The sequence below is a fragment of the Gymnogyps californianus genome, chromosome 6 (assembly GCF_018139145.2).
Source record: "Gymnogyps californianus isolate 813 chromosome 6, ASM1813914v2, whole genome shotgun sequence".
NCBI classification, from domain to species: Eukaryota; Metazoa; Chordata; class Aves; order Accipitriformes; family Cathartidae; genus Gymnogyps; species Gymnogyps californianus.
This window is the reverse complement of record NC_059476.1, coordinates 480,362-504,421: the sequence shown is the minus strand read 5'-3', so window position 1 is coordinate 504,421 and position 24,060 is coordinate 480,362. Positions and strand designations below refer to the sequence as shown.

The 24,060-nt window shown below is 45.5% G+C and overlaps 1 protein-coding gene across 1 annotated transcript in view; it reads left to right on the top strand.

Annotated features, from left to right (window-relative positions):
• INPP5A (inositol polyphosphate-5-phosphatase A) overlaps window positions 1–24,060 on the top strand; it is a 260,559-nt gene that overhangs the window by 41,451 nt on the left and 195,048 nt on the right. The window contains exon 2 of the mRNA XM_050898952.1: window positions 23,888–23,929. Within this exon, the coding sequence (XP_050754909.1) occupies window positions 23,888–23,929 (42 nt within the window). The remainder of the gene's footprint in view (window positions 1–23,887; window positions 23,930–24,060) is intronic.

Here is a 24,060-nt window from a genome sequence, read left to right as displayed (position 1 = left end):
AAATTAAGATGGAAAGCTATGGGAAGTGCAGTAGATCTGATGAAGCTTGCTTTGACAGTTTTTTTTCTCTTTGAAATGCCAGTTTGTTTTTTTTGGTAGCCCCTTTGTAGCCAGGAGTTTTTTTGCAAGCACTGTAGATATTAAATACCTTTTACACCACTACCCACTGGTCATGCTTGTTTGAAAATAACTTAATTCATTGATTAATCTGTCCACACCTGCAAGTGCATAGTCAGCTTGATAATTTTTTTTGAAAAATTGGTTAATAATATATTAAAATTAAACTTCTATTCAGGTGGTGCTGAGACTGTATGCTCTCCTGAGAGTAATGAAAGCTTTAATACTTCACTCTGGTGGTGGTCATAACAGTCTTACCTGTTGTATGCATAGTGGTACTGAGGAAAAAATGGCTGTTTATGGCATCTGTTCGGTCCTGCTAAACTCTAATTTAATGTAACAGTTTTTGAAGAGTTTGGGAGACAAATGGAAATTGGATAAATATGTATCAACACTTAAAAAAAGGAAAAATAAAATAACTGTCTATAAAGACAGAAAGAGGAGAGCGTGGCATTTAGAGTATAGCATCAGAGCTGACAGGTTTGGGGTGGCAGCAGTTGTGGTGAGACTGTGCTGCCGTACAGAAACAGGTCTGTTCTAGGAATATTGTCTCACACACTGTACCTGTCAGTTTATTACTGAGTAAAAGTGTCTCATTGTAACCATATATGGTAGGACCAGGGAACAAATTAAGCTTCATTTTGTGACCTCTGGTTGTACTCTGATAACTCTTACTGGACTTCTTTGGGTGAAAGTAAAGACTTCTGGACTGGATCTTCAATTTGAGTTTAAGTAGACATTTATTTTACACAAGAAATACACTCTTTTATCTTTGTTTTTCTTATTGAGGGGTCTTGGAGCATATGACCGGAGGCGTAGGAGCGCCGGAGGTGTCTGTGTGGGGATGGGCTTGAAGAAGTTTGTGCAAGAGGGGACGGATGTCTCTGTTCGCAGCTAGAGAAAGGGCGGTCTGGGAAAGGCAGTGGTGACGGTGTCTGAAGCGGGAGCCAGAGCATCACTTGGACCGTGGTACCCGCTGGGGAGCCTCAGCCCCAGCGCGGGAGCTGGTGCATCGGCGAGCTCTGGGGCAGCCTCCTTTCCCAGCCAGGCGTTTGAGGGGAAATCACCAAACGGATGCAGCAGCTTCTAGTTTAGCTTACGCTTCTGCTCGTCTGTCCTTTGTGGCATGGGACAATGTGATAGTTTGAAGACAGAACTGAAATTAGATCACACCATTCATGCTGCGGGTTTGCCTGTGGAGTCGGTCATGCAAACTGCTTAGGTTGTGTATGGTTTGTTATGAACAAGGTTTCACTTTCACGAGCGAAACTGAGAGTGCTTGGCTGAGAAACCATCAGACTGGGGATGTGAGGAGATTTGCAGAGAAGGGGGGGCACCAGTTATTTTGTGCTGGCTTTTTGTGCAGTGTGTGGGACTTCCCAAACTAAAAAAAAAAAAGATGCAGGCTTACAGACCTGGACTAAGTCTGTGTGCTTAAAAAAATAAAATATAACAAGTTTATATGTCCATTAACGTGAAGAGGAACAGTCAGATGATCATGTGAGGCTGGGGTGCTAATAGGATATATTTCTGATCTGTGCATGGTTTTGTTGCTTTGGGGTTTTTTAGAATTGATTTTAAGCAATGGTTGATTTTTCTCAAACTCAAGAGAAAAGTTATCTCTGCTGTTCATTAGTCTGCAGATTCTTTGTGTTAATGGGGCACGTGTTCTCATAGTGAGGCGCGTTTTCAGAGAGCCTGCACCATCTGACACTGCATGCTAACGTTTCTCGCTTTTGTTGTCTGCCTGATGTTTCCTTCCTTGAGAATCTATATTTAGCGTCAAAAAGTATTCACTGTGGCATAGAACTGAAGGCAGTTGCCTTTCAAGCAAAAGGAAGCAGTTCTCTTTAGGGATAAGAGTGAACGAAGGGCAGGATTTCCTGTGGAAACTCACCCACATGAGAGTCGACTTTTACTTTGAACTTAATGGCGAAAAAGGCTAAATGAAAAACCCGGACAATTTACACCAACATAAAAGATTTTTTTTTTTTTTTTTTTCCTTCCCTGTAACCGCCTCCTTTGTACTTCTTGGCATGTTTGCTGTAGCTCCAGTTAGGCCTTCTCTTGTAAGGTGGGGAACAGGACCATTTCAAAACCACGTTTCAGAGCACACTTGTCCAGAACTGACAAGGTAACTTTGCTGTGTGGTTTTACAGTCACTTACTGGTACGTGGTGCATGTGCTGAGGGTAGCAGCTCTAGCATGTGCCACGCATGCAGTCGGCCTAACGCAGCTCTGTGCCATGTAACGCAGGGGAAATGCTGTAGAGTCCCTCTGCCGAGGAGGAAAAATCAGCTTTTTCAGTACAGAACGGCAGTGGTGGGTAGGACGAGCTCCGAGAGCAGCAGATGTGTTCCCTGGTGAATGTGATCTGTTTTCCTCTCCCTTATTAAATAGCTCTAAAAATAGCCTGTCTTTCAGGATAGAGTCACTGAAAGGCCGAGCCTGTCCCAGTGTGGGCGAAGGGGCCAGGACCCCCAGAGCTGAGCGGCTGTGCCAAGGAGCGAGGAGCCCTGGTTCCCACCATATGGTTTCAGGAGTGCCGCCTGGGCGTGTTCCCCGTCTGTGTCAGGAGAGGAACTCCCTTTAAGTGTACGGGTGATTTGTTTACAGTGTAGGAGCTTGGAAAGCTTTGCATATGATTTTAATCCCCGCAATAGCCGTGCATATGCCTGCGGGTGGGTACGGTCGGAGCCACCCCAGCGTGTGGGGCGGCTGGGCTGGGCTTGGGCCCCTGCGGGGCAGGCGGCAGCCGTTGCCCGGGCACAGGACGTGGGCCGGGGCCGTGGCGCCCGCAGGACACCCCTGGCCTGGCAGCTTCGGGAGGGTGCCGGAGGAAGGCAGGAGAAGCCGGGGGCCTGCTCGCCTCCCTTGGAAGCAGCAGGGCAGGAAGGCGCTCCTGGCAGCAGGCTGGCTGAAGGCCCTCGCCCTCCAGCATGTGGGGTGGCTGCGGAGGGACAGGCTGTCCCCTGCCCTCTCAGCCCACCGCAGCGCGCTGCCCACCTGCTCTTCCTCCTGAAGCCGTGTGAATCTTTTGTCCAATTTCAGCCACTTCTCGTGGCAGGACAGAAATCCTGCAGAGATTCTGCAAAACCGAAGGAAAGCAGTGAAGCTGGTGGTTTTTTAAGTGGATCAAAGCCGTCCTCCTTCCTCCAGCACAGCAGGAGCGGCTGCAGTGTGAGCTTGACAGCTGCCAGCCAAGCCTGCCCGGCCAGACTCTGGTCTGCCTAGGGCTGCTGGCGTCCGCCGAGCCAGAACCAGCCACAGCACGTACCATCCCACCCCGCTCGGCGGGTACTGGGGGGCTGGAGGAGCTGGGAGGCTGGAGAAGTGTGCCGGGGATGTCAGGCTGGTGTGTGTAGGCTGTAGGAGGAGGGAGGGCTGGGGCTTTTCAGTGGAAGGCAAAGCCGCGAACAGAGGCTACAGCTCACACATGGTGATGGTCACGCATCTTGACACGTAAGGTGAAAACCTGTTTTTGCTTATTTCTTCAAAAAGTATTTCCTCTCCCAGGGGTCCCAGCAGGCACGTGCCTCTTGGGTGGCTCTGCTGCCAGTTACGAAGTTGGAAGCACACGCGAGCAGGTGCTTAAGGTGCTCTGTTGTACGTTTCCTTCCAAGTCGTGCTGTTCTGCGTGCTAGGACGACGGAGCAACTGCTGTACCGACTGCGTTTGATTTTAGTTGGGGTTTTCTGAACTCCTGCGGGTCCTTTAAAGGTTCTGGAGAAAAAAACAAATGTGAGCTCTTCAGTACATAGCAGGGCAGCTGTTGCTCCATTTAGGAGCTAATTAAACAGTGTGCAGTGGCAGAAGCATGCGCATGTGTGTGATTGAAGCGCTGGTGGGATGCGCAGTGCAGTCTGTTCCTCTGGCGTGTGCCAGGGGATGTGCTGTGCAGTAGTGCTAAGGGGGCAGCTCTCCCCCTTCCCCGTGCCCCCGAGATGATCCGTGCATTCATCACTGTTCACACTCGTTTGAAGGAGTGTTGCAACACCAGCAGCATTTCTAGCTGCCGCCTCTTGCATCGCTGCCTGATTTGGGGAACATGTTTAAAAAATAGAATATTCCAGTAACGTGTTTCTGTACAAAGTGTTCCTGCTTTCCTGATTAACTTTTTGTCCTGTCTCAGTAAATTGAAATGATGTCTTTAAAAACAGAAAAAAGCATAGTACCATGCTATTTCACCTGAACTTTCCCAAATTGTGTTAAGAATATTTGTTTTGTTGCAGTTCTTACAACTTCCTGAGACACAAACATTCCTGGACAAGCAGGCCTGAATTACACTGTGCGCTGTATCTGCAGAGCAGTCGGTGTGGGTGATCCTTCGGGAGGTGTTTCCCGAAAGTGGTGGGCCTGTGCTGGAGAAGGTGATTTTCCCCTTGGTGCCTGGCAGCAGTCTGCAGGGGCGAGGCGAGTTGCTTGACCTGCCTTGTTGGCCTGCTCCTCAGCACCTCCTGAAGTACTATGAATCAGATAAGAGACCAAGTAATGTGACTTTGTGTATGAGATAGTCAGCTTTTTAATTAATTTCTTCCCTTTAGCTTATTTTTTTAGGATTTTTTAAAATCCTTATGAAGGTAAAATTCCTGATGGCGCTCATGTTAATGTTGTATGGAAACTGACGGATGTGTTTCTTTATAGCTGTATGGCTGAGAGCAATGTGGGTTGTCTTTTTTTTTCTCCTTCAAAGCAAATGAAAGCTTTCCTTTCTGAAGGAAAGTTACTTTTTTTTTTTTTTTTTTTTGGTCAGGATTCCCTAATCCCTTCTCAGGCAGCAAACAAGCGTGAGCCAGGCGCTGCTCCGTGGTGCCCGGTGAGGGGGCAGGAGGCAGCGGGTGCAGGCTGGGGCACCGGAGATTCCCTCTACACCTGAGGAAAAGCTCGTGCACTGTGGTGGGGGGCTGAGCAGGGAGGCTGTGGGGTCTCTGTCCTTGGAGACGCTCCAACCCCTGGACATGTCCTTGAGTGCCTGCAGTGGGGACCTGCTGGGAGCAGGGTGGACAGAGACCCCCGAGCTCCTGCCACCCCAGCCCCCCCGGGGTCTGATCAAATTCAGCTGTAGCAGGTATTAATTAACCTGTTAGCTGCTGCGTTTGCATTGCCCTTAGTCCTCATCCAGGAGTGGCCAGTGTGATGAAGGGGTCAGGGGAAGCTGCTGTGCAAGCAGAGCGGACCTTGGGCACATCCCAGCGAGGAGGTGACCCTGACCTGAGCAGGCACGGAGGGGCCCAGGGACCGGGCTCTGCTGAGAGCCTGCTTGGCTAGCAGCCTGCCGGAGCAGGCGGGATGGGGCAGCGGTGGTGGGTTTCATGTATTTGCTCGATCAAACAAGTGGTGGCTTTTTTCTGGATTTAGCGTCTCTGGGGGCTGAAATTCAGAAGGGACGTGGAAAAAAAGGATTATTTCTGTGACAGCAGTAAATTTCACTTCTGCCTCTCCCTAACAACAGGAGGAGTGTTTGGGAAAACTATCTGTAAATACCCAATTATCTTTATGATTGTGGAATTGAAAACTTTTTTTTAATAGTTGGCCCTTACCATTACCCCTAGGCATTGCTGTGAGGTGTGTTTTCTGAGGGTACTGCTTGCCCTGTTCTTGTGCAATAATGAACAGATGTCCTTTTATGTGAACTCTAAACTACTGCCTGGTTTCTGCTTATTTCGATTAAGTATTTATGTAAATTCCAAAATTACCTAAGTGCTGCCTCTCTGACACTGTAGTAACCTCATATGAATTAACAGAGCATTACACAAATCAGAAATTAGAATATATTTTTCGTTTTATCTCGTGTTTATTTTCTTCTTTCATGAAAGCTGCTGAAACTCCATTTCATACTATATAGTGCATTTTTTTCTGTGGGGAGGGGGGAACAGCAAAACCTTCACTTTCAAAACATGCTGTGTGGGGGGTTTGGGGTTTTTTGCTTGTTTTTCCACTTGTAACGTGAGGATTGAGCCCTGGTGTGTTGTTTAAAGGTGTATCCTGACTGAAACCAGAAAAACTGACTGTACATCCAGTCTTTATGTGTAGAAGCCCTGGGGGCTTAATACTGTTAACGGATCTATATAGCAAGAGGCTCTTTTCTGTAATCAGGGCCCAAACGCAGTCCCTAAGATTTATATACTAAAATAAAGAACTGGAGAAATCAAAATTCTAGTCATCTAAAATCACTGTTTCAATAGTGCTTGATACTTAGGTTTCCAAATGAATATCAATGCCAGATTTAAACATACATCTATTTTAAAGGCAACAGGAAAATATTTATGTGTTTCATTTGAGAGTTTGCTTCTGCTTAAGCTAAAACTGACGGGATGAAACACTTCACAAAGGGCTGTACATATGTCTCTGACAATTTATATCTTTATAAGATTGCCTACCTGCAAGGCATCTGATGGTCTTTTATGGAAACTTAACAGAATACCAAGGATGTTATTTCCAATTGCATATATCAGTTCTGCTGCTTTGGCTTCTTAGAAATTGCATCAATGACGTTAATAAAATTGAGCAAAACTCTTTTCCTTGTAGCACTTTGTTTCTCTGAATTGTTTCTTGTCAGTTGTCCATGGCTTTGAAGACTTATTTCTCCTCGTATACTTTATTTTTATGGTAAAGAATTATCTAGATATTTTTCTTCTTAAATTTTTCCTCTTGGAGCCAACTGCATGTTAAGTGCAACTGTAGCATGTAAGCCTCCTCCTGGAGATCCCGAGGATGCAAGAAGGAAGAGGATTCAGCTCCTTTTACATCCCTCCTGAACAACCAAGGTGTGTGTCAGTAATAATATATATAGGGCAACTGATGCTTCCTGTGTTGGGTGGGGTTTTTTTTTTTTGTTTTGGTTGGTTGGGGTTTTCCCCCCCATCCTTCCTGTATAAAGCAAACCCAGAACCTTTGCTTTTGCTTAAGGAGACCTGGTTGTGACACACAGCAATAGAAGAGGTTGTTCCAGTTTCACCTGTCAAGAGAAGACTCCTCAGGTCCCTTCACCTAAGCTGAGCAACGAATGAGACCACACCTAATTTTTGGTACCTGCTGTTCTCTGGAGTTGGTGCCCTGGTCATGCATTGCTCGCATGTTCAGCCGTTCGTTAGGTACCCAGAGCAGTCTGGTCTGAATTTGCTGCCAGGACAGAATTTGGCAGAGACTCATTTTCCCACTGCTAATAGTGGCCCAGGCGCAGTATAAATGAGATTAGCCCCCCACCTCGCATCGCGTCAGCTAACTCTGGAGCAGAGGTTATGGCGTAGTTGGCTGTGGGGAGTTACTTGCCTGAAGAGCTCAGGGATCCATGCTGCACGAAGGTCCTTGGTCTCACCAGGGCCAAATCCAGCCTCAGTGTTTTTGGGAAGTGTTAATAGGTCTGCTTTCCATTCACGTGAAGGAGGGTCCTGATAGCCTCCTGAATTGCTATTGCCTGGTGCCTAGTGCTTGGGGCTGTTAAACGGGGCGAGCTGCGCTGCGGGAGTTGTGTGATGCCCTGTGTTTCAGGTAGACAATGTTGACCGGGGCACTGTGAAGCAGCATTTGGTGCTCACCACTCAGGTGACTCCGGAGCCCCTAACATCACTAGATGCTTTACCTTGCGGCTTCCGGTGCTGGGAACTTGGTGCCATGAAGCTCGTGGGAGTCAGGTGCTGTTGAACCCGATGTGCATGTGCGTGGCTTACCGACCTGTGCCTTGCAGACGGGGGGGGTTGGGTGCTGTGAACTCGCACTGGGGGGTGTGTGCGTGACTTGTCTCAGATCCTTCTGAGGCTCCAGAGTTTACCCCATTGATCCCGGATTGCCCATCCAGGAGCTCCTTTGCAGCACGACATGCTTTGTCTCGGCGAAGCGTTACGCTGCTTGTTGATGGGGGCCTTGCTCGTGGAGGGTGTTATCCTGCAGAAAAATGCTGTCTGTTCTAAACCTTCTCTGCCACGCTCCCTCCCGGCATCTCCAAAACAACACTGGCATTTCCATGTGGTGGCTCTGAATAAAGCTGAGAATAACCTTTGTGGATTATTGGGCCATTGATCAAAGATGCACTTATTACAGAAACATGCACAGCAGTAAGGAGGAAAGAAAAAAAAATAATACTGAAAACCCCCTCTGTAGATCAAATTGAAATTAATTTCTAAGTATCTCCCTCGACACTTCATTTCTGAAATAGGATGTAAACAACTTTCACATGGTCTCCTCTGCTATCAAATACTTATGTTAGATCACTACATATTTCTTTATTAGTGTGATGAACTGCATTTTGGCATCCCCCATGCTTCACTTGGCAGAAAATTGACAGCCGTTCTTAGGACTATGGCATTTTGGCATGAAAGATCTCTTTTCTGATTTAATAGGGTGTGTTGGAGCCACCTCACTGACAGCTTGCACATTGCTGGTGTGTTAGTCCTGGAATTGATTCTGCAACAATTCTGGGAAGGCTTCGGACTTTGATCCCCGGCAGAGCACTGCCTAATCAAAAGGCATTTAGCTCATAAATGTGGGTATCCCCTTGAGGAAAGAGCATTTATTGCTCAGAGTAGTTGATACACACTGCTGTACACCAATGCATATAGCTCATGAACTTTAGCTCTTGAGCTTTAGTTCACGAAAGTTCCTGTCTACAAAAGTGAGCAGTTACATAATATTACTGAACACATTCTACCTTATTAATTTAAGACAATATTTTATACTGGCCTCCTACTCTGCAGTTACTCCCTGAGCTGTTTGGTTCAGCAGGTGTCACGAATCCATAGGTGTAGTTGGGTACATGCAATACATATATACTGGAATGGCTAACCTGTGATGCTCTCTTCAGTGCATTTATTTCTTGTGTAGAAGGCCCTGGGAGTCTATGGCACGTGCTGCTTCAAGATACCAGCACAGTACACCTGTGAAAAGGTCTGCCCCTGTCACAGCCAACAGGATTAATAAAATATGTAGGATATTTTCAAGCCTCCATAAAATCTAGCCTACAGAAAGAACTATTTTGATCATTGGCTTTAGTGGCTGCTTTCACTGTTGTGTCTTTGTTGCCTCAGGAGCTCTGCAGTTAGAAATTTCTGAATTTTTAACTATGTCCCTGTCATAACTTGGACATATGAAAATTCAAATGATGTGGTAGCAGCAACAGCTACAGGGTAGGTATACAGCTCTCAACGCATCTCACTTGGACTTGGCTCGGAGAGCCAAATTCTTTATCAGGCTCTTGTTGGTGACTGACAGGGATTTTCTTTTTCTTTCATCTATTTCATGTATAAGTCCTCTCGCTTACCTTGCTTGCTAGGAAGATCTCTGCTTGCTGAGCAACTCATGGGTTAATAGAGGGTACTTGCAGTGGGCAGATCCAGTGTCCACACTGTGATGACCCATTAATTGCTCACTACTTGATCGTGCTGCTTCGTGTGGTGGGTCCATGCCCACCTCCCACCATGGCTGGGAGACGCGAGTCAGGACAACATTGCTCCCCTCCGGGTTGTGCTGCGAAGCGCCTGGAGCACAAGCAAGGCTTTGCAGAAAAGACCCTCAAAAAACAGGGATTAACAAATACATTCTGATTTTGTTGGTGGTGGGTGTGGTGGGTTTCTTTGTTTATGTCATTTTTCAAAGTTCATTGACTCAGCGATTTTTTCGTTTTCTTGTGGGATTTGGGAAGAGGGGCGCTTGAGTATGTTGTAGATTTAACTTTTGAAACTGGATCCTAAAAACAAATGTTTTCATACCGTGTACACTTAAACAAACCCAGTTGTTGTAGATAACAAGTAATTATCCCCATATTCAACCTAGGGGGAGTTTTTAAAGATCTAATTTAAAACAAACAAAGAAAGAAAACCCACAAATACACAAGATAGACCATGGTGGTGGTTGTGATTGTGGATATTGCCAGACCTCCATTTTATCTATCCATGTGCAAGAACAGATTAATTTTCTTTACACTCTTTTTCAACATAACATCTGTTTTCCCCATGTCATTCCAAAATCAGGATACAAAGTAATTGAAAACTTGAGTGTATTAATGTGGTTAATCCCTGCTATTTGTTAACAATTATAGTTTGTATGGCATTGTAAATACCGGGTGTTGGATTAACTCTTGTTGTTAATACTCTTAACACACTGGTTATTCAAATATCCAGGCACCTTTTAATCTTTCAATAAGATGTTGGTAATAGAAGTTAAATTTGAAACACATTGGGAGTTCGCTAGGGTCAGGATAGTTTAGATTTGTGGCTTTTTTTATTCCAGTCTTTGCAGTTACTTGTAAATCATTATTCATTGGTAGTTACCGTACTGTGCTTGCGTCTGGCTGGATTTATCTTACACGTGGGATGCGGACGGAGATGAGCCCTTCAGGGTTGTGGTCTGGTCTCTCTCTTCTGTTGCAGTGCGTGCTCAGAGACAGCCTGTGCACAGTCTGTGGCACTGCTGTGGGTGTTGTGTACACGTATCTGCAGGTATGGCAGAGAATATGTGCTACAAGCACAGAGTCCATGTGCTACGTACCTTCAGAAAACTCGTTGCTTTAAAATGGTTTAACTTCACTTCTTTTAAGAGTGTATCTGGATGTATGTTAGACCTGCGTAAACCTGGTCTTGTTGCCATCAGATATACTGTATTATTTTCTACACAAACAATTCCGAAAGTCTGAAAGTCATGTTGCTCTGTCTCGGTGTAATGTAATCCTTAAGAAAATTACCTGTTATTTAACTCCACTAAAAATAGTTATGAAAGAATGTGCATCTTCAATTAATTATAGCGTGGGAATTTTATAATTAAGCTGAGCTTCATTAGTGTTGAGAGAAGTCTTTTTCTTTTGGTCTCTGACACTGGATTAACTAAGAAAGCGATAGACTTGGGACAGATATTAACACTTTGTTTGGAATATTTATGTGTATATGTAAACACACACGTGTGTATGTGTCCACTTATATACATATACAGGCACCTTTCCTAAGTCTACTGCTTTACTAAGTTTTCATTCATATGTATATATGAACAGTATGGCATTATGAAGGAAAAGAGGAAATGTTTGCATTGCCTTTTTCTGGTTTTGTTTGTTTGTTTACAGCCCATGATTAGAGTGACTCTTGTATCACCATTGCCCGTTTAAGACATTATTTGATACAAATGATATAGGCTGAGGAAAGAGGGCGCCTCTGTGGATGGTGTTGGTTTACAGGTTATCAGGCAACTTATTTTGTTATAAAAACAGCATTGTATCAATTATTAAAGCTGTGTGTTGGCTAATTAACAGTCTCTGTCAGTCAAAGCATACCTGAAAAACGAAGGGCCAAAGGAGCGTTTGGGTATTTGCAAGTATGGCTATGTATTTTCAGTTATACTCTTCTCGGCGACTGGGAATATGTTTTCCAGGTGTTTGGCAGGCATAGCCTTTAATTGACTGTGAAAGCCTGTAAGAAAGTATTAGCTGTGTAAATCCTGCAGCGCTGCGTACGGAGGAAGCTGGGCGCTGATGATGAAAGCTTTAAGCACTTTTTCATGTGAAGTGTTTTTTTCCAGAGCTGGCGCTGCCAGCGCCTGCGGTGAGGAGCTGGGTGTCCTGTTCTCCCGCTCAGTGTCAGCTGTGCCTGAGGGGTCCAGCCCCGGGCGGGCAGTAGCGGGGCGGCAGCCGTGGCCAGCGGCCGGCTGCGTCGAAGCCTCCCTGCTACTGATACCTCCCAAAGGCAAGCAGTCGCCTTTCTGCGATGGAAAATGCAGCCCATCGTGTTGCTGTACTTTCTTTCCCCACACCAGCTGCTTGGATAGAGGTGCTCGGTGTCACTACAGCTATGCTGGTGGAAAAACATACTGGCACAACCTGACATCGCTCCCTGTTACAGCATCTGGCCCAGTCCTCTCTGCAAAGTTCTCAAACCCATGTTTCAGCTCAGGCCTGTTCTGCAGTTCGGCTTTCAGTGGAGATGGGCATAAACATGTCTGAAATGAGTTGCTGAACCAGAGTCTTTTTAAGTAATAGCATATACAAATCATGGGCTTCTCCTAATTTTTTTTTTTTTTTTAATTTTTTATTTTTTTTTTAAATCAGTATGGATGGCACTGATGGTTAGCCACAAGTTGAGCGAGGAGCAGACCTTGCAGAAGGGCTGTTCTGGTGTCATGCTGGCCGCCTGCTGTGTGCAATACTTGGTGTTTGCTCTAAAGCTGTATTGCTGCGATATACCGAGTGCAGTTTTCATCTTTGTACTTGGAAGTTACAAATGTTGTGTTACAAACTTGTGTATTGTATGTGATTCATAAACTTTTTCCTGAGATGTAATTGTTCATATGAGCAATAGATTCTTTTAGTCACTGCCCTTGAATCATCCTTTATTAAATGCAAGCATTGTTTGTACTGAATTAGGTGACCAATTTCAAGTTTGTCATGTAAACTTCATTTTTTCCATTGATAATGAGTGGTGTTGGGGTTTGGTTGGGTTTTTTTGTTGTTTTTTTTTTGGTTTTTGTTTTTTTGTTTGGTTTTTTTATTTTCCTATGAATGGTATTCTTGGCTGGACTTTTTGTTCCCCTGTGCCCATGGAGTTTAGGAGGGGCTCCTGAATATCCACATTGAGAACCTGAGACACAGCTGCTCTTCAGGGCAGGAAGGAAAATTCCCAGTCCTGTTCAATGTGCAGCGTGTTCATGTTGTTCCCCCGTCACTGTCGTGCCCTGCCTGTAGGGAGCTGCTCTTCACCCTCCCGGCACTGTCAGGTTACCCTCTCCCGGTGTCTGCGCCTGCCGAGCACAAGGCTGCGGCAGGCTTTGACCAGCCCCACCAACGCGCACCTTGCCTCGGCTCCGGCACCTGCGTGGGCACAGCTCGGACCAGGGCCGAGGAGCCCGCTGGGCTGGGCAGGGGGTGGACTGAAATGTCGGGCATGGCTCTGTCGAGTGGCCTGGTGTTTTGTACTAGTTACACTGAGATCTGCACGCAGCAGGGTGAAAAGATGCACTTTTTCAAATGAGAGAAACTTTTTAACGGGCTTTATTCTTGTCAAGTCAGGACAGCCAAGTGACCAGCTCAGTAACTCGGTCGGTTCCTCCTCCTCCTCCTCCCTCCCAAATTTTTCATTTGAATCTTGTGTCCAGAATGAGGTTTGCTTTCCGTAGGTGCCGTGCAGTGTTGTTTAGTGACTGTGCTTGTGTTGACAGGCATGACGCTGTGTCTCTTTCCTACTCAATGGCTGCTTTGACGGCTCTTTGGCATCGGAGCAAGCATTGTGCTTCAGCCCTGGGGTCCTGTTTGTCACAAGGTCACACCAGAAGGGACCGTGTCTGGGTGCTCGTGATCTAACCTGTATCTGTCCAATGACTTGGGCATTCAGCTATGTCTGTCACACTGCTGTGATACCATAGATCACTAGTTTTCACATCGCTGCATTGTGTTTTCTCCTCTAAAGGTTCATCCTCGCCATAGTGAAGTTCCTGTCTTTCTGTGTTCAGCCTCATCCCACACTGTCTGCCTGATGCTGCCTGCAAGAGTCCGCTCTGCTCTGCAGTGCCCCTGGCCCGAGGTCGTGCACGGCAACAGCATGCTGGGAGGCATTTCCAGCTGTTCAGGATTTAGGCAGAGTACAGACCTTGCTGCTGCTGTGGATTTCTGTTCAGCTGTTGTGCACGTGCCCACTGGTTGCAGACAATGCAGACACTCGCAGTTGTGTGCAGTGCCACACTTTTGCATTCTGTGCAATTGTGCACTCAGGCAATTAGCTGTTGCCGGAAATTAATTCACTGCAAATGCCAAAGTCCGGTGCCTGTCTCCAAGAGCGATGCGTGGGGTCGCTGGTTATTGGGCTGGCTGGCTGGGTCACTCCAACCACGGGCTGCAGCCATCAGCTGTCGGCAGGCCGTGGTTTCCATGCTCGGGTTGGTCAGCTGGCAGCTGCCGCCGCAGCCAGCTGCTTGCGCCATGTGGTTCCTGATGTTCTGCGCCGGGTGCTTGTTCTGCACCGTGCAGAAAGGCAGTTGCCCTGACCCCTTCCTCAGCGCGAGTGTTCACAGCGAGGCTGAGCCATGCCTTCCTGCCCCGCGCAGTACTGTGGCCAGGACTCTCAGCCCTTTAAAATCTCCAGGCTTACTTCCAGGGGCCAGTTACTTTCTCTGCTTGTGGATGTATTAAGCCTTTCTCCACAGAGGAGTCCCCCACAACTTCCCCTGAAATCCAAAGGCTTACATTGGTCCTCTGCTGCTTCCTCTGACAGAGACTGAGTGTCTCTTTGTGGTTTCTCTGCTGCTTGCTGTTCACGTAGGTGTATTTCTGCGCTCTGATAGGTGTAAGGATGCTTGTTCACGTGCTGTACGCCATACTCCATAGAGCATTTCTCACGGGTCTGCTTCCTGCGTGTCTTGCTGTTGAGCTGCACCTTTGTACCTCTAAGGTCACGGCAGTGTCTTGGCTGTTCAGAAACCAGAAGTTTCAGAACTCTTTGTGAAGAGCACGGTTGGTTTCAGCGGTGCAAGATGTAATTGCTGAAGTCTGGTGTTAGTGGCAAGTTTTTCTTTTGCCTTTTTTAAGCACTATTACGGCATTGGCCTTATCAGCTGAAGCTGCTGAAGAACTTCTTTCAGTTGCTGCTTGTGAGGTGTCCACTCCTAGCCTTGCTTTTGTGGGGATCTGTTGGGGGGGTTTTGTTTGTTTGTTTTAGGGTCTACTCATAATATGTTAGGTTGGTTTCAAGGTTAGTGAGGTCCTCAAGGTTTTGGAAGATCTTGTCCAGATTGGCGTCCTGACAGCACATGCTACCGTTACTTTTTAGGAGTTAAAGGCAGGTGGCTCTTTCCCCTTCCCTGTCTTGTGTTGTTAGAGGCGAGACTAATTCTGGTCGTGGTATCAACTGTAATATATATGTCTTTACGTCCAGCTCCTTTGAAGAGGTAGGCACTTGATCATTGCTTCATCACTTTCAGTTCAATTATATCACTCCTGATGTTTCCCTAAGATGTGGCCAGAATAGTTCATTTACTCTTTAACAGGTTACCCTTTGCTCTTGCTGGTTTAGGCTGCATTTCCTGTGTTTGAGAGAGTGCTACTGGGATTTGAACGCACCATCCCTGGCTGGGAAGGGCTTTCTCTGGGTGTCTCTTACAGTCTAGGTGCACGACGTTTCCGTTGTTTCAAGAGGTGCTGATTTCTCATATGTACGGGGTAGTTTATAGACAGCTTCAATTATTTGGAAACACAAAGCCTTCAAAACAGGTAGTAGATGCTTAGTATTTTTCTTTCAGCTTGTGATGTTTTTTGACAGGAAGCCCAAGCTTTTGGTTTTCCTGCTGTTTCTGCTGGAGATGTGCGCTAGCGAGTGCACAGCTCTGGGCCACGGCCCGTTTATCTGTCTCGGGTTCTCCAGAGAGCTGCTTCGCCTGCGTTCCTGCAGCGTTTCTCCTTGCGGAGGCTGCAAGCAGCGTGTTTTCTGCATTACTCCACAGGAAGCCGTAACTGCTTCAGTTTCTTTTTGTATTCCCATCATGTATTGTGTCTTGATTTAGACCCACTCACAGGAAAGGAGATCGACAGAGAAGAAGGTAAACAAAATAGGGGTTTACTGCATTTTTAGTAGATACTCAGCTATCAGCAGTGCATGTTCAGTTGGACAGGAGAGATCAAGATGGTCGTTTCCAGTGCCCCTTTGAGAGGCCACTGCTCCAGGGACCTCGATCCTTAAATACCAACCCAACACTGCAGCGAGTCTGGGGCCAGCATGGCTCTGTCCCGTGGGGCGTCAGTCCGGGACAGCCTGTCTGTTAGTCTGTCCCGGTAACGTAGCACTGTCCTTGAATTCTGCAACCCTCTCCCATGAGGGGGAGAGGGCTTTGGCTGCAGAGACTTTAGCCCTTCTCCTTCAGGCGCAGACCGTCTTCGCTTCTCGGTATTCGCCCTCTGCACTGTGTCTGTCTCCTACGGCACTGGCAGGGTAATCCAGTGTCCCATGTAATAGGAAAGGTGGGCAGCAGTCCCTTCCTCTTCCTATCCCCTAACGCACTGTTTTACCCCGAGCACTACCTTCTGCCTTTGTTTCTTCATTTCTCTTTGATTCAGCATCCAATGAGCCACTGCTTTTCTCAGCCCAGGAGTAAAACTGCCTTAAACTTTACAATGAAAGACTTCTGTGTCCAAAACCCCATTTTCTCCAACTGCATTAATTGGTCTAATTATATTACTTCTCCCATGCGTCTGTTTCTTGAACTTGGTGACTGTCACTCTCTGGGGGGTGTAACGGCAGGATGGGGCTCTCTTCTTTTTCTGCTGCTATTTGGGAAAGCTATGAGCTTGCAGAAACATCGAAGTAAGTGACATTGCGTTTGCATTTGGAAGTTGTTTGTGCAAATGTATGTAGCAAAAACATAGCGTTTAAGTAAAAGTTCAGATTTTGAAGAATCAGCACTTTTCCTTAAAAGTTTTCCTTAGGCTCAGGAGTAATTCCTGTTTTCCTGTTTGGTCCTGGTTGGTTTGTCTACATTGACTTTGAAATGTGGTAAACTAATAATGTGAACATAATGTGCAGGTTATCATCTTTTTGTTTGTCAACTGTGAACGTAAAGTTGGTACAAAATGCCACAATAATAGCACCCATTTGATGCGGATTTTCTTTAGCATTGTCTGTATAGCTTGATATTTAGAGTGTAGCAACGGGAGTACTTACAAGTCTACTTGAAGGCAAGAAAAGATTTAGATCCAATAGATCTTTGAATATAAATTTCAGAAAGCTGCCAGTGAATTTCTGAAGATACTATAGGAGATCAAAAATCTTGATCTAAAAATCTTAATCTAAACAATTCTAACGAAATAGATGTAATGGTCATGTTGATGGACCTGAAACCAGTTTTTGAGTAAGCCTGGTAACTCTGGTCAAACAGAACTTGATTAAAGGTTTCGTTTTTCATTAAATAAGTAGAAAACCAAATATAGCAAAGGCAGGGAAAAATAGCCTCTCTTTCATATTTTTCTCTGAATGGAGTGAGATTGAAGGGAAGCGATTAAAAAGGCTCAGGGTACTGCCTGGGACTGCATCCTTAGAATATGTGACTTCAGTAGGGCCAGTGTGTTGCTGTGCAATGCCAAGAGGCCTTTGGAGCTCAGCGTTTCAGGGAAGCCCTTAGCCCACATGGGGCTCTTAGGACTGTTTAAGTCGGGCATTTAGAAATTTTGGTTGGTTGTACCTTCTGTTCGAGTCAGCGTGCAAAGTCCAACCAACTAGTTCTCCTTTGTGTTCATTTTGGAGCTCAGTGAGTTTTCACAAAGTGAGTCAAGAATTTTTTCTTTTAGCTTAAAAAATGAGCCTATTCTTTGCTAAAAATAAACTTCACAAAATAGAACCTGCTTTCTATAATTCATCTACTTTCTTCCATTTCCCTCTGAATGAAACTAAAAAGAAATTTTCCAGGCTGTTAATTTGGTTTCATTTAGTTCTCTTTCCTTTTTTCCTTTTGAATGAAAGGCTTCTTACCCTGTCTAAATATATTTTCTCTTTTTCCTTTTTTGAAAAGACTTCTTCCCTGTCTGAATATATTTTTGCAACAGGCTTAAAGCTTTCTTTTGGCTGTTGGGTGTAATTTTGGAGGAAATGGAAACACTGGGGAGAAAAGAGACTACTTGTATGTTCATTTTGAAAAGCCACTTGTTTTCGGGATATTACCAACTCATGTGGTATCCATGTGTTCGCAAGCTTACTACTTTTTCTTATAAGCCTAACCAGTACGGTGACCAATGTGACATAAATAGACTTCAAATGGAAACTCGGCATGAAAAGAGACGGTTTTAGTGGGATTCAGAATTCCAGGAAAAGGTCAAAATGGCTTTTAATTGAAGGGAGCAGCGGTACGCGTGTCCTGTTATTTTAACATGAATCCCATGCGGTTCTGCAGTCTAGAAAGAAGTCACACTTGTTTTGGGGGGTAGGGTTTCTATTTGTGGCTCTGAGTCAAAATGTGTGCCATTAGAGGGAACGGTAGGATGAAACCAGAACCATGGTCCCCAAGGCTCTGGGATATTTGCTGAGCTCAACTGCAACAGCACAGCCCAAAGAAAGGCAAGCTTCCTGAGCTTTTGCGTGTGTTTGAGGAGGTAGCCTGTGCGCATCTGCTCAGCTCGTGAACATCGCGTTTAAAGCAGGCAAATTCTTCTAACGAAGCCATGCTGAACAGGCTCGGTGCTCTCCAAGCACAAGGACGCACACAGGGTAGAGCGGCCCAGGGCCCTGAGCCGTGAGGGCAAGGGAGGGTGGTGCGAGAGAAAAGCCCTTGGCGCTCAGGAGAGAGGCTCCTTCTGAAAGGATGCTCAAACCTTTTTCTTGCATCTTTCTTTTGTCTTTCCTGGCGTTACTCAAGCCCGTAGCTCTTTGGCGGATCCCCAAGGGCATGAGCTGAGGCTGCTGTGTAGGCAGGGGAGAAGGACCCGGAGCAAACCCAGCTGATGCAGGACTGGAGGTGGGGGAAGCCAGAAACAAGGAGGCTGATAAAGCGGGGTTCGGATTAGTGAATGGGGAGAAATTGGTTCATCGGTGAACGGGTATAAAAGGATTTAGCATTGAAGAGGACACGGAAGAGATTAATTTCAGTTACATTACAAAAAGAATGAGATAATTTAATGAAGGACAGTGTGGAGAGAAAGGATGGGAAGAAGGCCAAAGACTCTGGAAGACATGAAGTATAATGTGCCTATTTTTAGACAGAAAAATAAGAGGAAGATAAATTATCTTTGCACTTGATTGTTATCTCCAGTCCTTCAAAACTTAAAATTATTTCATTTATACGGAGGTGACCGGGGAGGAGTTTGAGGCAGAGAGCCAGATTACAGAATTTTACCAGAGGATGGTAAAAACAGAAAGAAAGGGTATGGTTGTGCCATAGGAGGGCATGGCGGTTGGGAGCGTGGCAGGGTCCTTCTTGCAGCCGAGGGGAGCAGGAGCAGCCGGGTCCTGCGGAGCCGGTGAGGTGACGGTCAGCCCGGGCAGGAGCCCGAGCTGCGGGTGGCCGGGGGGTGAGTCACAGCAACCACGGGGGCTTACCGAAACCCCTGGCCCTGTGCAGAGGAGTCCTTGCTGCCAACCTCATTAGCACCTTACCTCCCGAAATTACCTGCCAAGGGACTTGACTGGCATCTTCCAGTGCTGTTTCTCCTGCTCTGATTTGTGTTTCTGTCACCACTTCTTCAAACCTTCCTGTGTTCTGTGGGATCCCAGAAGGAATTAATCTGCAGGCGAAAAAGCCTTATTCTGTGCCTGTTCGTATTATTTCATTGGGCTTTTGCCACCTGCTGTCACCCGTTTCAGAAAATCTCAGTTGTGAACTGTGATGGTCAATCAACCCCTCACTTCTTACCTGCGATGGTGCAATTAACAGCCCTTTACAGAATTAACTTGTTTAACACTGGCCCCTTGGAGCTGGGCGCTCAGCTGCAGGCCCGTGTTTGGCGCCTTGTCTCCCTGCTGCCATCTCCGGGGCAGGACAGCGGGCAGTGCTCCTCGGTCCCGGTGGGGACGGGACCTGACCCCGCAGCCGGCCCGGGGCCCTCGGCGTTACGCGTCTCTGACATCCCTCGCCCCCAGTTGAGGGCTCCTGACTCTGCAACTTTGGTACTTTTGTTGTGCTGCTCGGATGAAGAGAAAGGAAGGAGGAAGTCGGGAAGGTTCTACAGCTTTTGGTGACTTGCTTCATCTCGTTGTACCTGCCTTAGTTCTGGAATTATTTCTATAAATGCCTTCCCCCCTGAGACTTTGTTCTCCGTTGTTAATTAGTTTAAAGGGGTGCGCAGGCAAGCGAAGTTGTAGAATTAGGTATACCTCTACTTAGTGACCTGAATTCATTTTTCCTCTTTCTGTTTGAACGCTGGCCTGTGCCAGCAAATTTAAAATACAGTGGGTGTCAGGAGGGGTTATATCGGCAGGGTACGGAGCTGTGTTAAATCTTGTTCACAAGGACTCAGGTGTGGGTTGTCCAGGCTATTGGTGGAATGGTGTCCTTTCTTCCTGAGCTGAAGTTCTCCATGCACCTGGTGACATTGCACAGCAGCTCCATAGAGGACATCTGCCCTTGGCTTCCAGGTAGTGACTGTTGGGGTTAAAAATCAGAAGGAAAGAAAGCCTTTTTTAAAAACAAACAAAAACCAAACTCCAAAGCACTCTTCCTCCACAAGAATCTATTTGCAGGCTGCTCCTGCTTTTTCACAGATACGTGAGTTAGTAGATACTGTAATAGCTAAATGTGGCACCAGGACTGCTATTAGCAGCTTTTATTTTGATCGTCACTCGTGGCTGACTCCTGCTTCCATTCAAAATGCAGTCCTGGTCTACCTTCAAAATGTAGCTGCTGTAATTTGTTTTGTGTAGGTTTGAGATCTTGACTTTTCTAGGGAACTCTGAGTTTTCTATATGTATTTGTATCTCCTCCAGTGGGAGGTATGGATCGATACAGTGATGCTCTCCATTTATAATATCTGTCATCCAAGGATCTCAAAGCTGTAATGAAGACGACAATTAAATAGTGTTGCCCATCTCGTCCCAGGCTGGGTAGCGGAGGCAGAACAAGCAAGCGTGTTGTTGGCTTCCCGCCGTGACTCATCTTGTGGGGCCACCGGACACAGAAGGGTCCAGTGATCCCCAGTATGTCTCTAAGAGCTGTGGTGGCAGAGCTGCCACTAAGAGCTAGGGCCATCTGGTTTTGCACTCCTATAGCCTCTTCCTGCTGCTTCAACGTGAGTCCGTGTTAGATGGTATTTTGATGGTGTATTGCTGTAAATTCTAGCTATGGACACTTGACACTTGCTACAAGCAATGTCCCAGGGCATCAGAAGGACTAGGAGCACAGGAAACAAAATCCAGTAACCCCTTGTCCCTTCTTGGGAGCGAAATCATTATTCCTCCTCATAACAGACATTGCCTTTCGGGTGCCGCATTGGGGAGGGGGGGAGCTGGGAGTTGTAGAAGAATTGGGTAATGGTAGAAGAATTGGGTAAGCCTTGGGTCACTGTGCACTGTGAGGAGCCTCTATAGGTTGCTCACCTGAGGGACTGCTGTCACTGCTCAGGATTTAGTTTGGCAAATTTTTCAATATTTGATCTGATCTCTCAAAAACAATCTCACCTGGCATGTGGGAGGTAGGTGCGGAGCTGCTGGAGGGCCCTGGAGCCGTCTTGTCAACTTCCCTCTGATGTACTGAGTTGTTTTCCTGTTTAATCTTACAATGTTTTCATTTAGTCATGTAGCAAATGGGGGAACTTCTACCACTTGCAGTAGCATTTAAAAACAAAAGTAAGGTTGTGCTTTATTTTCTCCCCTGAGATTCGTCAAGTATGAATAACTTGCTTTAAATATTCCTGGTTGGTAGGAATTTTTTCTCCCTTAAAAAGCCATAGCTAATATAAATTAACATGAATAGCTGCGCAATCCGTATTTACAGATTTGCACTCTGGTTTAACTGAAAATCTCAAAACATGCTAAATAAAAATCTTATGGTTGTGCTTAACATGGAAAGACTATGTCTGAAACTAGGTAAGGCTCTCGGTGAAGAGTCCTGCGCTCTGGAGTGCGTTTGCCTCAAATTCAGTTTGCATTCTTTGGGATATTGTCACCCGTCATTTAGCTCCTGTCTGTAAATATAGGCTGAACTGGGGTTTGGTTTTCTGTAGTGGGTTTACAAAAATGACTGAATTCTGTTAATTTTGGATTATTCTTAAGACTTAAGAGGTCCCCAGGACATCTTGTGCATGGCATAAATAGAGAAGTGAGGAGTGTGCAGGGTTTGTTTGTTTTTTAACATAAAATTGCCTGTTACCTACTGAGTAAGGCCACACTTTCTGTTTTGAAAATAAATACACAGCACTGCTGAAGTGTGCTTGTGGCCTAACACAGAACTTGCTTATCTAGTTTTCATAACTACCAGAAAATTTTAATTAGAAATTTCCCAATCACCAAGATCTTGCTTTCTTGATAGTTTGAATCTGGCCTTTTGGTTTAGATCATACACAAATCATATACAAAGCATGTTCCCAGTTCATACATGTTTTGTAGAGTGATTTAAAAAAACCCCAATAAATCCTGTGCTATCTTTGTAACTTCAAGTTAGAAGTCAGCTTGAAATCACAGCAGCTCCTGGTTTGCTTGTTTTCTTGTTGCTGCTTTTATAAAAGCAACAATCGTTACTTACTGTTACTCAGTGGGTTGTCTCATTAAGTTCAGAATAAGTAGAAAAAGAGTTAAGTTGCTAAATAAGCAGTTAATGAGATGGCGTTTTTAGAGGGACTATTTTATTGCCTGCCTGGCTGCCTTCGGTTTTCAGTTGTGTCTGCAGCTTCCTTATTCTGGCTTTGAGTTACGCTGTTTGGCCGAGGGGAAGGGCATGGGTGGGAGACATGGATGTTTTGTTCTGTGTGTTTATTAATTTAAGACGTCCCTGAGCTCGGGCCAAGATTCATCCCGGCTGGCTTCAGGCACAGAACAAGGGGCCGCTGCTCAGGCGAGTCCAAGTGCTTGCTTGCACCCAGCCCTGTGCCCCCGTGTCAGCGGCTCCCCTGCACCGAGAGCAATCGCTTCCATAGGAAATACTGAGAAAGTTCATCACTAGAAAAAATAATTGTTCCTAAGGAGTGAAAATTTCACCTTCTTGACCAATAATGTCTGAATTCCAGAATTGTTAAGGAGTGATCAACAAAAGGGAGGTGATGGATAGCAAGGGACAAACATAGCGCTTTTTCCCCTCAGCTTTCAAAAAAACTTTTGTAGACTTGTAGACTTTATAGGCTTACAGAACCGGATGACTTTTATAGACAAAAAAAAAAAAATTGACTACTTACAAATCTTTATAGCCACCTATGGGCAAATCTTCATGCAACAAGCAGTCAGTATAAATTAGTAAGTTTAAAGTTGTATCCAGCTATTTGAAAATAACACACTTGATGGGAAAATAGAGCAGAAGAGAAATTTCATGCCTGTATATTTGCCTCCGGGCAGCTGGTGTCATGACTGTTACTAAAGGGAGGATGTTGAGGCATCTCTGGTTTTTAGTTCAATACATTCTGCTGCCTCCCACAGATACTGTACATTCCTGCTGTTGCTGTGAGAGAAAAGTCTGATTTGGGTTTTTATTCCCCACTATGATGCAAAAATGACCCAGAAGTCTTGTTGTTGACGATAAAAGCTCAACAAATGTTTCTCTTGTAGCTGTACGTTTAATGTGTGAAAATCGGTTATCTCCCTCCATAATCTTATCTGGGGTGGGCTATGTTTCTGAAAAGGCAGAACTTTGTACTTACCATATTTTTGCTGCTTCAGCTTTCATAACTTCTGTAGCAATCTTGAAATGCTTCTCCCAGTTTGTCCTTGACAGGAGCTCTAATGTGCTCGAGCATCCCGCAAAAGCAGAATCATCCCTCTGAGCCAATTCATTAGAAGTAAAGCCATGTAACTTGAAGCTCGGGTTGCCGGAGCTGGGTGTCAGCAGTTCATGTAAAGTTTTTGATATTCAGCCAATGAACGTGTGCTTCTAAAAGCACATATTTCAATACCTATCAAGTCTGTGGAATTAATTGCTTGATAGTCTTGTATGCGTACGAATGTTGTGAAGTCGTATAAAAAATGTACCTTCCTAGTGAAAATTTGAGAAGAGGCGACTCAGAAACAAAAAGGAGAGGTCTGTCGATTGGCGCTTGTGGAGGAACATCCTCATGTTTGTACTTTTTTCTTTAATTGTGGAAAAAACTCCCCACTTGAATGCAGTGAGGAAAGCAATAAGTATCGGGATATTATTATAAAAATACATTACTCTTATTCTTAAGTAATTTTTGTATTTTGTTTTTCAGCCAGAAAATTTACAGAAGAATTGGCTTCGGGAATTTTATCAGGTAAGGTAAAGCTTATTTTCTCATGGAGTTCTATGCACACTTACTTATTGGCTTAATTAATAATGTCAAGATCTTTTGCTTTGTGAAGTTGAAGTCACTATTTTATAGTCAAAACCAGTCCTAAAAAGTAT